The sequence below is a fragment of the Rhincodon typus genome, chromosome 1, assembly GCF_021869965.1.
Source record: "Rhincodon typus isolate 14 chromosome 1, sRhiTyp1.1, whole genome shotgun sequence".
NCBI classification, from domain to species: Eukaryota; Metazoa; Chordata; class Chondrichthyes; order Orectolobiformes; family Rhincodontidae; genus Rhincodon; species Rhincodon typus.
The window spans coordinates 24,982,640-24,998,514 of NC_063332.1; the positions used below are offsets into that span (position 1 = coordinate 24,982,640).

At 41.6% G+C, this 15,875-nt stretch overlaps 1 protein-coding gene across 2 annotated transcripts in view; it reads right to left on the reverse strand.

The window, feature by feature from the left end:
• Positions 1 to 4,645: 4,645 nt before the first annotated feature.
• Positions 4,646 to 15,875, reverse strand: part of LOC109912155 (stem-loop binding protein) — a 30,913-nt gene continuing 19,683 nt past the window's right edge. For both annotated transcript variants that reach the window (XM_048597516.1, XM_020511542.2), the window contains exons 4-8: positions 15,248 to 15,310; positions 14,460 to 14,594; positions 9,646 to 9,795; positions 9,253 to 9,370; positions 4,646 to 5,618 (exon numbers count right to left, since the gene is read on the reverse strand). In XM_048597516.1, the coding sequence (XP_048453473.1) occupies positions 5,508 to 5,618; positions 9,253 to 9,370; positions 9,646 to 9,795; positions 14,460 to 14,594; positions 15,248 to 15,310 (577 nt within the window). In that variant the 3' untranslated portion in view covers positions 4,646 to 5,507. The remainder of the gene's footprint in view (positions 5,619 to 9,252; positions 9,371 to 9,645; positions 9,796 to 14,459; positions 14,595 to 15,247; positions 15,311 to 15,875) is intronic.

Sequence of the window (15,875 nt, forward strand, 5' to 3'; positions counted from 1 at the left end):
AAAAACATCATACTGTATTTGACAAATGGTCTCACTAACACTTTGCATTAACTGAAATATAATATTATTACTTTTATTACAAACAAAAAAAAATAAATTGCTGAAGAAACTGAACAGATCTGGCAGCATCTGTGGAGAGAAAGCAGTTAATATTTTGATTCGTGTGACTCTTCTTCAGAGCTTGAAACAGTGAGTATTTATGCTGATGACATGGGATGAGGAGGAAAAGGGGTGAGTGAACAGTGGCGTCAGAGTCCAGAGAGGGAGAGAAAAAAGGGTGGGCAAAGGGATTGCTGATAGTAAGCCAGGGAAGAATAGAAGATAGATCGGTGATAATGGGGTCTGAGTGGTTGAAAATGTATTGGCTGTGCTTAAAGCTACCCATTTTATGACAGGACTTGGGGATGTGGGGCTAGGTAATAGACAAGGAAGGAGGTGTTTATGCTGTGAAATCATTACACTTGACATTGAGTCCTGAAGTCTGTAAGGTACTTAAACAGAAGATGAGGTGTTGTTCCTCTTTTCTTCACAGATGCTGCCAGACCTCCTGAGTTTCTCCAGCAATTTCTGTTCTTGTTTTTTTACAGATCTCCAACATTTAAATTGTTTTATCCTTTTTTGTTCAACTCCTCTCAAAATAAAGAATAATGTTTTATTAGATTTCTTAATCACCTGACTCATGTGCTAGATTATCTAGATCACCCACCACGTTGGAATTCTGCAGTTGTTGTCCAGTTCAAGTGTTCTTTTCATTCTTCCTGCCAGTGAACAATTTCACACTTCCTGGCTCCAAACTTGCAAAGTTTGAATGCCAACTCACAGACACTTCTTATATCCAGCTGGACTATGAGCCCACCATTAAACATCATGTTGTTTCCAGGAGTGTTACTGACTTCATCTCCAGAGAGATTCCCACTTCAGTCCCTCAGTGCTGCATGGCCTGCTTCTCCCTCCTTCCCAAAATTTACAAACAAGACAGACCCATAAGTTCAGAGATAGTAGGAACTGCAGATGCTGGAGAATCTGAAATAACAAGGTGTAGAGCTGGATGAACACAGCAGGCCAAGCAGCATCAGAGGAGCAGGAAGGCTGACGTTTCGGGCCTAGACCCTTCTTCAGTTCAACCTGTTCTTGCCCCACTGAACATACTCCTTCCCATCTTGACTTCTTCCTCCCTCAAAACTCTTCCCACTTACATTCACAATTCTTCTTACACTCTTATACCAATTCCACAATTTCCTGACCCCAGCTGCCCCTTTTTCACCATGGCTGTTCAATTCCTCCAGAGTACCATTCACAACCAGGATGGTCTGAGGGCGTTCTGTATCGTCCTTGAAGGGAGGCCTGAGCAGTTCCCATCAACTAAAACCCGGCAAAAGTACTGTTCACGTTGAACAATTTTCCCTTGAACTCATCCTTCGCCTCGTAAAAAGATGTACAGGTACCCACATTATCCACAAAGAGACGAGAAGAACTAGGGTCAATGTGAAACATTCTTTATTCCAGTCCTACTTGGGCCTGTTCCCACCGCTCTCTTAGGTGCATTGATGGCTGAACCTGTGCTGCTTCCTGCTAGAATTGGAAAAAAATGATTTTGCTTTCAATTTCTATCCTTTTCTCACTTCCACCTGGTCCATCAGATTCTTCCCTTCCTTGATTTAATGGTTTCCATTTCTGGGAAAGACTGTGCATAAATATCCATTACAAACCTACTGACTCCCAAACTCAGTATTGCACCTGTTCCAATGATTCCACCACCTGCTACAGTGGTGTTTCCGATACGTCCTCCTTTTCAATGAGGATTCCTGTACCATCATTGATAAGGCCTCAGCCATGTGTGATCTATTTCCCTGCATGTCTGCCTTCACCCGTTCCCTTCCCAGAATTATAACATTCCCTTGTTCTCCCATTCTGATTCCACCAGCCTCTGCATTTACAGGATCATCCTATGCTATATTTCCCTACCTCCAGCAGGATGCCACCACTAAACACCTTCCTCTTCCATCAGCATTTTACAGGTACTATTCCCTCTATGACACACAATTCAATCTTTTGTCAATCCCAACATCTCAGACGTTGTGGGAGGCAAGGGAAGAAATTGCAGAGATTTTTGCTTCATCTTTAGCCACTGCTAAAGTTCCGAAAGATTGGAGAGTGACTAATGTTGTTGCATTGTTTAAGAAAGATAGCAAAGAAAAGCCAGGGAACTACAGGCCAGTGAGCCTGACATCAATGGTAGGCAAGTTATTGGAGAGGATACGGAGGGACAGGAACAATCAACATTTGGATAGTCACGGTCTGATTAGGGATAGTCAGCATGGATTTGTGCACAGGAAGTCATATCTGACAAATCTTTTAGGCTTTTTCAGAGGTAACCAAGAGGATAGATGAGCGTAGGGCAGTGGATGTTGTCTATATGAACTTTAGTAAGGCCTTTGACAAGGTCCCACACAATAGACTATTATGAAGGTTAGGTTGCATGGGATCCGGGTAGAGCTAGCTAATTAGATTCAAAACTGATTCGTTAGTAGGAAGCACTGGGTGATGGTTGAAGGTTGTTTCTCGGACTGGAGACCTGTGACTAGTGGTGTCACAGGGGTCGGTGCTGGGACTTTTGTTATTAGTTATTTACGTAAATGATCTGGATGTGAATGTACAAGGCATGATTTAAGTTTGCAGATGATACAAAATTAGGAGGTATCATTGATAACAAGGAAGGTTATCAGTGAGATCTTAATTAGATGGGGAAGTGGGCTAAGGATTGGCAAATGCAATTCAATACAGAGGAGTGGGAGTTGTTGCATTTCACAAAGTCAAACGAAGGTAGGACTTGTACAGTAAATGGTAAAGTCCTGAGGAGTGTTGTGGAACAAAGGGACGTAGGAGTACAAGTACATAATTTGTTGAAAGTGACATCACAGGTGGACAGGGTGGTGAAGAAAGCATTTAGCATGCTGGCCTTCAGCGATCGAGTATTAGAGTTAGGACGTTATGTTACAGTTGTATAAGTTGTTGGTGAGGCCACATTTGGAGTATTGTGTACAGTTTTAGTCACCCTTTTATAGGAAATACATAGTTAAACTGGAAAGTGTGCAAAGATTTAAGGATGTTGGCAAGACTAGTAGGCCTTCCCTATAAACTCAGAAGTTGGCCAGGATAGGACTTTACTCCTTGGAATGTAGGAGAATGAGGGGTGACCTTATTGAGGTGAATAAAACCATGAGGGGCATAGATAGGATGAATGCATATAGTCTTTTTCCCAGGGATGAGGAATTGAAAACTAGAGGGCATAGGTTTAAGGTGAGAGGGGAAAGAGTTAAGAAGGACCTGAGGGGCAACTTCTTCACGCAGAGTGATGCATACGTGGAATGGGCTGCCAGACAAAGTGGTTGAAGCAGTTACAATAGCAACATTTAAAAAAACATTTGGATAGTATATTGATGGGAAGGGTTGAGGGATACGGACCAAAATGTGGGCATTTGGAACTAGCTGAGTGGGCATCATGAACCAGTTTGGGCTAAAGGGCCTGTTTCTATGGTGTATTACTATCACTTTCAACTCCTCATGGCATGTTACATTTGCCCTCAGTCATCCTCACTGTCCAAAGCTCCAAATACGTTTTTCTGGCAAAAATGTAATTTACTTTTATTTGTCATCTAGTATGCTGTATTTGCTGCTCAATGCAGTCTCTACATTGAGATGACCAAACAGACTGAGTGACTGTTCTGTAGAAAACCTAAACCGTCTGAAAGACTGGCTGAAACTCTGGTCATTTAAGCATTTCAATAGAACATCTTGGTATGATGTGTGAGCATTCTAGTAAAACCCAAAGCAAGCTGCAGGTGACACTGTAGTTATATCATGTCTAGACAAATAATCAGGCACAGGTTCAAGTCCAACCATGGCAGTGGTAGAATTTTAAGTGCACTTTTTAAAATTCAAAGTCAATCAATGACCTTGAAACCACTATCTTGTTTGCATGGGTTTGCTCTAAATGGAACAAAAACAAAGTTGCTGGAAAAGCTCAGCAGGTCTGGCAGCATCTGTGGAGGAGAAAAGAGTTAACGTTTCAGGTCCGGTGACCCTTCCTCAGAATCCGAAATGTTAACTCTGTTTTCTCCTAACACCTACTCTCACCTATATCATTTTTGTATTACCATTTGCACTGAAACACCCTTACCATCTGTTCTTCTTGCTCCTCCTCCCCACTTTTATTGTTACAGCACAAAACAAATCATTTTCCAGCCCCTTCAGTTCTGAAATATTAGACTTGAAAGGCTAACTCTTTTGGTCTCTATGGATGCTGCCAGACCTAGCACTTTGTGAAATGAGTATTATCAAGAGAAACAATCCATTACGTAGTCAACTTGTTTCACTAGATGCTTCTGCATTTCAGTCTACTCAGATTTGTGCGACTGCTCAAAGTCATGTCAAATGTATGTGCAACCTGAAGCCTTGAATGAACAAGTAAACAAATGACTTATTGTCATATGTAATGCTAAATGACCAGAGTTTGGGCCAGACTTTCAAATGGTTTAGGTTTTCTACAGAGCAGTACAGTAAAATACACGATCTAGTGCCATTTTGAATTGCTTAAGAATTGCTTAAGCTAATTCAATGTATTGAGAATAAACACAGGCCAATATAAGCAATCCAAGTTTTATTGTACAGCTGCAGATTTACAAAAAAACTAAAATATTAAAAATGCTAAGTTCAACAATTTATATTCCAATAGCAAATAATTTCAAATATCTACGATATCTAAGTGGAGTCCGGCTACATGCAAGACAAGTTGCTTTAAATACAAAATAAAATCAGTACAAAAGAGTTTTACAGTTTTCCATTAGCAAATTAGACATGCGTCAGTGGATTACTTTTATGCAGATCTGTTAAGTCACAAACAGTGACAGTATTTTAAAATTCACAGGTCAAACATTCCCAAGATTTAAAACTTATTAACTTTATTCAATGTCAAATGGGAAACTGTAGCAATTAGCAGCCATTCCATTTGATTTTGATCAAGATAACTGAGACCGCTCCAAGAATAAAACACTGAAAACATAACAATGGAGTAATCTAGCAACTACAGGTTAGAAATAGGCTTAGTTCTCATATTCCCACCTCTGTATCAATCTTATATAGAAACAGACAAGGCGGCTCAAATCTGCGATCTCACAATTTCATCCACATGCCTCAGGTTGTTCAGATAGCCATATCTCATTAAGAAATTCGTGGGGGGTCAAATTAACCCAAGTAAACTATTTTAAGGATAAGATCTAACATTAGCATTAGATTTTGGACACTTTGTCAGAGAGCATATTTCTTAGATAACAAAAAAGCAATTACGTTAATGGATTTGCTGGACTGCAAATTACAAACAAATCTACACACTGGCATACGATATGGACAAAGCAAAAGACATTAAACCCTTTAAAGGTTCTGAGATCATCACAGCATTTGTAGACCTGGTCCATCAAGATAACGTTCTCAATAGCAAGCAGCCTCCTTTAGTTTAACCAAGAACCAACTTCATTGGTTTCAGCTAAACAAGCTTGCAAATCAAACTCTTTGCCCACATTAGGGTACACAAATTCCCTGGTTGGAGCGGAGGATGATATCTAAAAAAAAACAAAGCATTAAACCATTAGCTGAAAATGTAACTTGATACTGCAACTTCATTGGACAAAAACAAGATTTCTCACAATAGCACATACTGGACTATGTCACAGATCTACAAAACATTCCACAACCCAACTCCCATACACCATTCCTTCTTCCCTTCCCATCTTTATGCATTTTGGGGCAGGATGTGTCAAATTTGTGAAGACCTCACCACAACTGAGTCTCTGTCAAAGAAATGTAATTTTCATTCAATATTGATGCAAGCCATCAGAGCAACTGCTACATGCAAGTTTTTAAATGGGACCATTGGGGGTGGGGTTGACCTAAAATAACTAGTTCACCAGTTGTAAACAAGAAAGAAATCTCAGTGTTTATACAAAGCTGCTTGGTCAAGTCACTGATCAGAATCTTGAATAAATGAGATACTTTCTTTATTAAAAAAAATCACAGAATTGTTACAGTGCACAAGGATATTCAGCTCATTATGTCTGGAGCTAAATTCCAGCCTTTCCCCACAACCCTGTGCGTTGCTTTCATTTAAATCATCTAATGCCTTTTTGAATGCCTTAACTGAACGTACTCCCATCACACTTCAAGCATTGCATTCCAGATCTGCACTACCCTGAAAAGGTTTTTCTAAATCCTCACTTCACATCTATTTCCTTTGCAAAACAAACTGTACCCTGTGGTTTTTGGTCCTTTTACAAGTGGGAACCAGTACTTCTCTCCTTTTCCGCTACCCTCCTTCATATCTGCTATCTAGATCATTATTTTGAAACAATCAAATTTTTTTCAGCCATCTGTTCTCCAAGTGAAACAGTCTCAACCTCTCCAATCTATCCTAACTAAGTATCTCATCTCTGGAAACATTCTCAAGCATCTTCTGCACACGCTCTATTTCATTCATATTCTTCTCTAGTGTAGCACTACGTATTGTGTAGAACTCAGTGAGTCTAACCTCCTTGCTCTTGGACTCTATGCCGTTATTAATGAAGCCTAGGATGCTGTATCATATTTTAAACAGCTCTCTACCTGACCTGTCACCTTTAAACGACTCATGCATATATATACCCAAATGCTCCTGCACATTCTTTTGAACAGTACCCCTTTATGTCTCTCCGCATTCTTTGTGCCAAAGTGTATCATTCCACTTGTCTAGGTTGAACTTCATCTGCCACCTATTTACCTACTCCACCAATCTGTCAATTACTTAAATTCTACACAGTCCTCCTCGCAGTCTACATGCTGGCCCTGACCTCGTTATTGTTTCAAAGCCTCCCCCTTCCCAGCTGTTCCTTTACAAACATCCTCCCTCTATCAACTTTTGCAAGTTGCTAATATCATCAATATTGGTCTTTAGATTTAACTTGTGAACCAGGCCAGTGCTTTTCCGCAACTATTCTAAAGCTAATAGAATTACGGTCATTGATCCCAAAGTGCTCCCCGACTAACCCTTCAGTCACTTGTCCTGCCTTATTTCCCAAGAGGAAGTCAAGTTTTGCCCCTTCTCCAGTCAGGCCATCTACATATTGATTGAGTGAGTGTTTTCCTGAATACTTAACTAATTCACCCCCATCCAAGCCCTTAATACTTTGGCAGTCCCAGCCATTTGGAAAGTTAAAATCCCTACTATTACAACCCTATTATTCTTACAGCGTTCTGTGATCTCCCTCCATATTTGCTCCTCAATTTTTCACTGACATTTGGGGGTCTATTGTACAATACCATCAAAGTGATCACCCCCTTCTTATTTCTCAGTTCCACCCATAGAGCTTCACTGGACAATCCCTCAGGCGAATCCTCTCTAAGTAGTGCGGTAATGTTTTCCTCAATCAAAAACACCGCTTCCCAGATTCTCTTACCTCTTCTATCATTCCTATTGCATGTGCCCTGGAACACTGAGCTGTCAGTCCTGTCTCTCCCTCAGCCATGTTTCTGTAATAGCTATGATATCTCAGTCCCAGATTTCCATCCATGCTGAGTTCATCTGCCTGACCTATCAGGCCTCTCGTGTTGAAATATATGCAGTTTAATTCATGTCTTCCCTCATTCCCTGCTGTGCTCTTGCCTCTCTAGCTTCTGTATTAGCCCTCTCTCGTCTCTCTACTGCTTTGGGTCCCATCCCCTGCCATACTAGTTTAAATCCTCCCAAGTGGCTCTAGCAAAATCTCCCCGCCAAGATATTGGACCCCTCCAGTCCAGGTGCAACCTGTACACCTTGTACAGGTCATTTCTGCCCCAAAGATCCTAATGATCCAAAAATCTGAATCCCTGCCCCCTGCACCAGCTTCTTAGCCACATATTCATCTGCCCTATCAATTACATGTACACATGGAAAGTTTACCGTTCATCACCAAGCAATCCCTTAGCTTTAAAGACAACAAGGTGCAGGGCTGGATGAACACAGCAGGCCAAGCAGCATCATAGGAGCAGAGAGGCTGACGTTTCGGGCCTAGACCCTTCATCAGAAAAGGGGGAGGGGAAGGGGGTTTTGAAATAAATAGGGAGAGAGTGGGAGGCGGATAGAAGAGGGATAGAGGAGAGGATAGGTGGAGAGGAAACAAACAGGTCGAAGAGGCGGGGATGGGGCCAGGAAAGGTGAGTGTAGGTAGGGAGTTAGGAAGGGGATAGGTCAGTCCAGGGAGGACGGACAGGTCAAGGGGGCGGGATGAGGTTGGTCGGTAGGAGATGGAGGTGCGGCTTGAGGTGGGAGGAGGGGATAGGTGGGAGGAAGAACAGGTTAGGGAGGCAGGGACGAGCTGGACTGGTTTTGGGATGCGGTAGGGGGAGGGGAGATTTTGAAACTTGTGAAATCCACATTGATACCATTGGGCTGCAGGGTTCCCAAGCGGAATATGAGTTGCTGTTCCTGCAACCTTCGGGTGGCATCGTTGTGGCACTGCAGGAGGCCCAGGATGGACATGTTGTCTGAGGAATGGGAGGGGGAGTTGAAATGGTTCGCGACTGGGAGGTGCAGTTGTTTGTTGCGAACCGAGCGTAGGTGTTCTGCAAAGCGGTCCCCGAGTCTCCGCTTGGTTTCCCCGATGTAGAGGAAGCCACACCGGGTACAGCGGATGCAGTATACCACATTGGCAGATGTGCAGGTGAACATCTGCTTGATGTGGAAAGTCTTCTTGGGGCCTGGGATGGGGGTGAGGGAGGAGGTATGGGGGCAGGTGTAGCACTTCCTGCGGTTGCAGGGAAAAGTGCCGGGTGTGGTGGAGCTGGAGGGGAGTGCGGAGCGGACAAGGGAGTCACGGAGAGAGTTGTCCCTCCGGAAAGCAGATAAGGGTGGGGAGGGAAAGATGTCTTTGGTGGTGGGGTCGGATTGCAGATGGAGGAAGTGTCGGAGGATGATGCGTTGGATCCGGAGGTTGGTGGGGTGGTACGTGAGGACGAGGGGGATTCTTTTTTGGTTGTTATTGCGGGGACGGGGTGTGAGGGATGAGGTGCGGGAGACACGGTTGAGGGCGTTCTCGACCACCGAGGAGGGGAAGTTACGGTCCTTGAAAAACGAGGACAACTAAGATGTACGGGAGTGGAATGCCTCATCCTGGGAGCAGATGCGGCGGAGGCGAAGGAATTGGGAATAGGGGATAGCATTTTTAGCTTTAAAATTAAGTTGTTCACCTGGGGAGACGGTGCACGTGTGTTGGTGGGAGTGCATCCTCTTTCATCATGGAGGCTTGTTCGACTCCCACTTGAGCTGTTCACAGATTCTGTTTCCATGTCAAAGTCAAACTCCGTACTGAAAGACACAGGAAGAGTTTAGTGTGCTTGCAGCTTAAGCTTTGTAACTAGTGCTAAATTACCATAATACTCAACCCATCATTTCAACAAACAGGCCATCAACCACAGAGACAAAATGTTATGCCTTATTTCACAAAAAGGTCACCATCTATAAATGAATTCTAGTCAAAGAGAACAACACAATTCATTTCAAAATCTGAAACCAATAACTGTACCCTCACCCCAAATATCTTCCATTCTAGTCACACTGATACCTAATAAATTTGAACATACACTGCTTGTAAATCACTGCCTTCTTCTGCTGGTGGATCCCAGGCATGCAGTGCAATTCTCCACAACCTAATTTGCTGGTCCCAGGATCTACGACTGAACTTCTTAAATTTGTTGGGAGTCCTTGGATGAACACCTGGCTTCCGAAGGTGTCTGAAAGAATGAATTTAGCAAATGAGTACAGAGATAACTTGCTTTAAATGTATAATCTAAATATTAACAGCATATTCTACACCCATCTAAGGTTAACCATCAAAAGACAATCAGATAAAATTATGCTATGCAATCATTAAAATACATACTGTGCGGGTTCTACTATTGGAGTGTAAATACCTCGAATCAATTGGATGCATTCAGGGGAAGGCTACAATCCCTTAGATGCAGAATAAAATCACTTAGAAAATGTTACAAACAAATTCAAAGGACTTTTAACAGGAGTTTGTTGTAGGAATGTACTCATGATGGGACTCTATTTAATGTACTGAAATAGTTTTAAGAGATGATTTAATCAAAGACTTGTGATCTGTTATTCATTTATGTAATCTTATAATGAACAAGCAACCTTCCAGAAATGAATCACTAACTTCAAACTCTTGATATGCAAAAGGATTTTAAATCTGGTCATATTGGAAGATTGTGGGGTTGAAGTTCTGAGCACTCTTCTTCATCTACATGCTGTTCCTTGGAAAAATCAATCTTCATTTTATATTTGAAGAGTATACCCAAGGTCAGCACTTCCCTCAACCCTTGCATTGCACATTCAGAGAGATTCCTTCAAGATGCATTCTTGCATCTTGTCCAAACTTTGCTTCAGTCACGTCCATCGTCTTAATCGTCTCCAATCTCCGTACCCTTGCCACAGTCCAAAGAACATGAGAAAAAACTAGCACAGAATATAAAGACAGATAGGAAAAGTTTCTATAAATATATAAAACGAAAAAGAGTGGCTAAAGTAAACGTTGGCCCTTTAGAGCATGAGAAGGGGAATTTAGTTATGGGATATGATGAAATGGCCGAGGCATTGAACAAGTATTTTGTATCGGTCTTCACAGTGGAGGACACTAATAACATGCCAGTAATTGACAAAGAGACGAAGGTAGGTGAGGACCTGGAAACAATCATAATTACGGAAGAGGTAGTGTTGGGCAAGCTAATGGAGCTAAGGATTGATAAGTCTCCTGGCCCTGATGGAATGCATCCCAGGGTACTAAAAGAGATGGCAGGAGAAATAGCAGGTGCACTGGCGGTAATTTTCCAAAATTCGCTGGACTCTGGGGCAGTCCCAGCAGATTGGAAAACAGCAAATGTGACGCCACTGTTTAAAAAGGGAAGTAGACAAAAGATGGGGAATTATAGACCGGTTAGCTTAACCTCTGTAGTGGGGAAGATGCTCGAGTCTATTATCAAGGAAGAAATAGCAAGGCATCTTGATAGAAATTGTCCCGTTGGGCAGATGCAGCATGGGTTCATGAAGGGCAGGTCATGCTTGACAAATCTTTTGGAATTCTATGAAGACATTACGAGCGAGGTGGACAATGGGGACCTAGTGGATGTGGTGTACCTAAACTTCCAAAAGGCCTTTGACAAGGTGCCTCACAAGAGGCTACTGCATAAGATAAGGATGCATCGCATTAAGGGTAAAGTATTAGCATGGATAGAGGATTGGTTTACTAACAGGAAGCAAAGAGTGGGGATAAATGAGTGCTATTCTAGCTGGCAATCAGTGACTGGTGGTGTGCCTCAGGGATCGGTGTTGGGACCGCAATTATTTACAATTTATATAGATGATTTGGAGTTAGGGACCACGTGTAGGGTGTCAAAGTTTGCAGATGACACTAAGATGAGTGGCACAGCAAAGTGTGCAGAGGACTGTGAAACTTTGCAGAGGAACATAGATACATTGAGTGAGTGGGCAAAGGTCTGGCAGATGGAATACAATGTAAATAAATGTGAAGTCATACATTTTGGTAGGAGTAATAGTAAAAAGGATTATTACTTGAATGGTAAAATGTTGCAGCATGCTGCTATGCAGAGGGACCTGGGTGTCCTTGTGCATGAATCACAGAAGGTAGGTCTGCAGGTACAACAAGTAATTAGGAAGGCAAATGGAATTTTGTCCTTCATTGCTAAAGGGATTGAAATAAAAAGCAGAGAGGTTATGTTGCAACTGTACAAGGTGCTGGTGAGGCCACACCTGGAGTACTATGTGCAGTTTTGGTCTCCTTACTTGAGAAAGGATGTACTGGCACTGGAGGGGGTGCAAAGAAGGTTCACTAAGTTGATTCCGGAGTTGAGGGGGTTGGCTTATGAGTAGATTGGGATTATATTCATTGGAATTCAGAAGATTGAGGGGGGATCTTATAGAAACATATAAAATTATGAAGGGAATAGATAAGATAGAAGTAGAGAGGATGTTTCCACTGGCAGGTGAAGCTAGGACAAGAGGGCATAGCCTCAAGATTAGAGGGAGCAGATTTAGGACTGAACTGAGAAGGAATTTCTTCACCCAGAGGGTTGTTAATCTATGGAATTCCTTGCCCAGTGAAGTAGTTGACGCTATTTCAGTAAATGTTTTTTAAAAAAAAGGTAGTTTTTTTTGAACAATAAAGGAATTAAGGGATACGGTGAGAACGCGGGTAAGTGGATCTGAGTCCACGAAAGGATCAGCCATGATCTTATTGAATGGCGGAGCAGGCTCGAAGGGCCAGACGGCCTTCTCCTGTTCCTAGTTCTTATGTTCTTATGTACATGGACATTAGGTGGACTGGCCATGCTTAATTGCCCATAATGTCCAAGAATTTGTACGTTAGGTGGATTAGCCATGGGAAATGCAGGGTTACAGGGGTAAGGTTGGGGTGGGGGGAAATGTAGTGGTGAGTCTGGGTGGGTGTTCTTCAGATAGTTAATGTGAACTTGTTGGGCCTGTTTCCACACTGTAGGGATTCTATGATTCTATGGATTCTCTGATTCTCTTCTCTGGCCACTGCTGAAATTGACCCAATTAGACTTTCACCTGAGATCTTCCATCTGAGAGGCTGTTCAATTAGACCTCAACAGACCAATTGCCTCCTTTTATACTGTAACCATGCTATGACTCTACCATCACCTAGATCAGCCCATCTGCTGTTGAAAACCACACCTCCAAATCTGACTACTCCATTCATATCTTGAATAATGTCCCATCCTCCATACTCAATTTAAGTTCAACCAAAAACAAGCTCACGTCCCACTTTGCATCAGGCTCCATTTACGCACTGTTGATCCTAATGCTTCCTAGTCCCCAGACTCAAAACTGTGGTTTTATTTAAAAACTAACACAACTGTATTCCTCCCATCTTCAGGATTCTCAGGTACTTAAACCTTAAATGGGGGATTGGGGATTATGTACTGAAATGGATTGAGAACTGGTTTGCAGACAGGAAAGAAGAGTGGGAATAAATGGGTCTTTTTCCAAGTGGCAGGTAGTGACTAGTAGGGTAGTGCAAGGATCAGTGCTTAGACGCCAGTTAGTCACAATATATCTTCACGATTTCAATGAGGAAATAAGTTTTCAAATGACAAAGCTGGGTTGGAGAATGCAGAAATGCTTCAGTGTAATTTGGACAAGCTGAGTGAATGGGAAAATACATAGCAGATGCAGTACAATGTGGATTAACGTGAGGTTATCCACTTTGGTAGCAAAAACATATCTGAATGGCAATAAAGTGGGGAAGAGGTAGTGCCATGAGACATGGGTATTTTCATGTCACTGAAAGAAAGCATGCAGGTGCAGCAGGTGGTCAAGATGGCTGACAGTATATTCGCCTTAAGAGTGAGAGAGCTCGAGTACGAAGCAGGAACGTGTTGCTGCAGTTGTACAGAGCATTGCTAAGACATCTGGAGTAGTGTGTACAGTTTGGACTCTATCAGTGGATGGATATTCTGGTCATTGAGGGAATGCAACAAACGTTTACCAAACTGATTCCTGGTTTCTGTGTTTACAACAGAGATCTTTCAAAAAGCCTTTAGTCCTCTATCATCTTGCTTAGTTTAATATCCATTTTCCATTGCCCCAACCTCTCTGAACCATCTGACTCTTCCACACTACAGGCATTATACAAAAGTAGCTTCTTTGTATTTCAATTAACTTAGATTAAACATCACAAGGAAACAATGTATCCAAATGTAGGTTCCACTATTTCTCAGGAATGTCAAGACTCGATTTGACCTACACTTTTCCCTTCCCTCTTCAGATGATCCATTGAGAGCAATCCTGACCAACTGCAGCAGTGTGATTACATAAATAAATTAAGAGGAACGGGAATAGTTTCTTAATACCAAGTGTCATACAATACATTTAACCAGCTATAACAAATAACTTGAGCAATGTCATGATTCTTCAGCATAAAAAAAGGACAGATGTGCTTTCTTGGTCACAAACAGAAATTGCTGGAAAATCTCAGCAGATCTGGCAACATCTGTGGAGAGAAATCAGAGTTCTGAGGAAGGATCACTCGACCCAAAATGTTAACTTGGATTTCTCTCTACTGATGCTGTCAGACCGGTTGAGCTTTTCCAGCAGTTTCTGTTTTCATTTCTGATTCACAGCATCCGCAGTTCCTCAGCTTTTATTTCATGCTTTCTTGGTGGTGATCTCAGTCATATTCAATGTAGACCAGTCACCTCTAGATCAGACTAAAAAGCTTTAATGTTTTCTGTTTTACCACAGATAATCAAGTATGTCAGTATAGTCTTAACTGTCCCAACCCCAAGCCTGGCCAAAAAAATTAACCTCAAAAATATTTGGACAAGAATTTTAAAAAGCATTATGATCTTACTTGGGAACTTCCTGAATGAATCTATCATATGCAATAGTATTCTTTCCATAGTTGATTTGCTTCTGTCTTCTCATCAATACTACTTCATCAGTTTCAAGTTCTGATGGTGCCAGTGATTCTCTGGAGCCACTCGAGCTGAAAATTAGTAATTAGAGATTTAAGAGATTTCCCTGTTCCTCAAATCAAGAAGTTGTTAGTGAAGGAAAAAAACTAGACAATCGATGCATTCTTTTGTGTACACTGTGCTGACAGTGGCCTCTTTCTGCACTGTAACAATTCTGTGATCGACACGCTCCAAACGAACTCCGAGGACTTTTCCAGATTTAAACTCCCAAACCAGAATAAAGTAACCACCAGTTTCAGGTGCCACAGCACGACATGGCAACATTACACGGAGGCTTTACATCTGTGTATAAAATCCCATTCCCAATTGTATTGCAGGAGAAATGATATAAACCAGCAAGAAATCAAGAAACCCTGTAACCCTCACAGCAGGAAATGCTGGTAAACATCTGCTGGGGATACGGCGCTGTAGCAGATGTTACAGCCAGGCAAATCTGGTTTTTTGGATTTGCAACACACAATAGTTGAGGATTACAAAAATCTCTCAAACTTTCCACCGTCATCTCTTCCCAAAATCTCATTCTCACAAAGACACTTTTGGAATGAAATTTAATAATTTGATTTCAGTCTCTGAATATCTTGAGGAGAAACTTTGCAATACATTTTTGTGCAGTAGATTGTGACCAAGCATATATTAATTATTCCTGTAAACACTTCAGCTATACCTTTCAGAAGAGTAATCCTTTTCATGATCATTAAAATCGCTGAGCAAGAGACGTCTTTTGTATCTGAAAGAAAACATTTCAAATATTGAATAAAAATATAATGAAGATTTTAACAGAAGGGGCACAATGGTAATGTCATTTAACTAGTAATTTATTGGTAAGGTTATTGGTCTGGGGACAAAGATTCAAATCTGACCACAGCAGCTAGGAACTTGATACAAATAATATGTCTGGAATGGAAAGTAGTCTCAGTAAATTAACCATAGGTCACTGATAATGTACAAGAAAGTTTTTCTTTTAAACAAATGTCCTCTGGGAAGGATAGCTGCTGTCCTTACCCACGCTGCTTTATGTGAGAGCGACACCCACATCCTACAGGAATAAGAAGTTGTACAATTTTTAAAACTCCAAACACAGATAAGCATAGCTTGCTATTAACAAAAATGGAAGCAGTTCACCAATTCCAATCACATGCTTCCTTCTTTCAGGAGTTGCACATTTTAAACTAAGAAACACGTTTAAACAACAAGAGGCCACTTCAGGATTTATTACAACAAGCTTATTTTAGAAGAGTAGAGAGTGACCAACACTTTAAAATAGACTTCCTGACAAAGCAATGAAGGCAAAA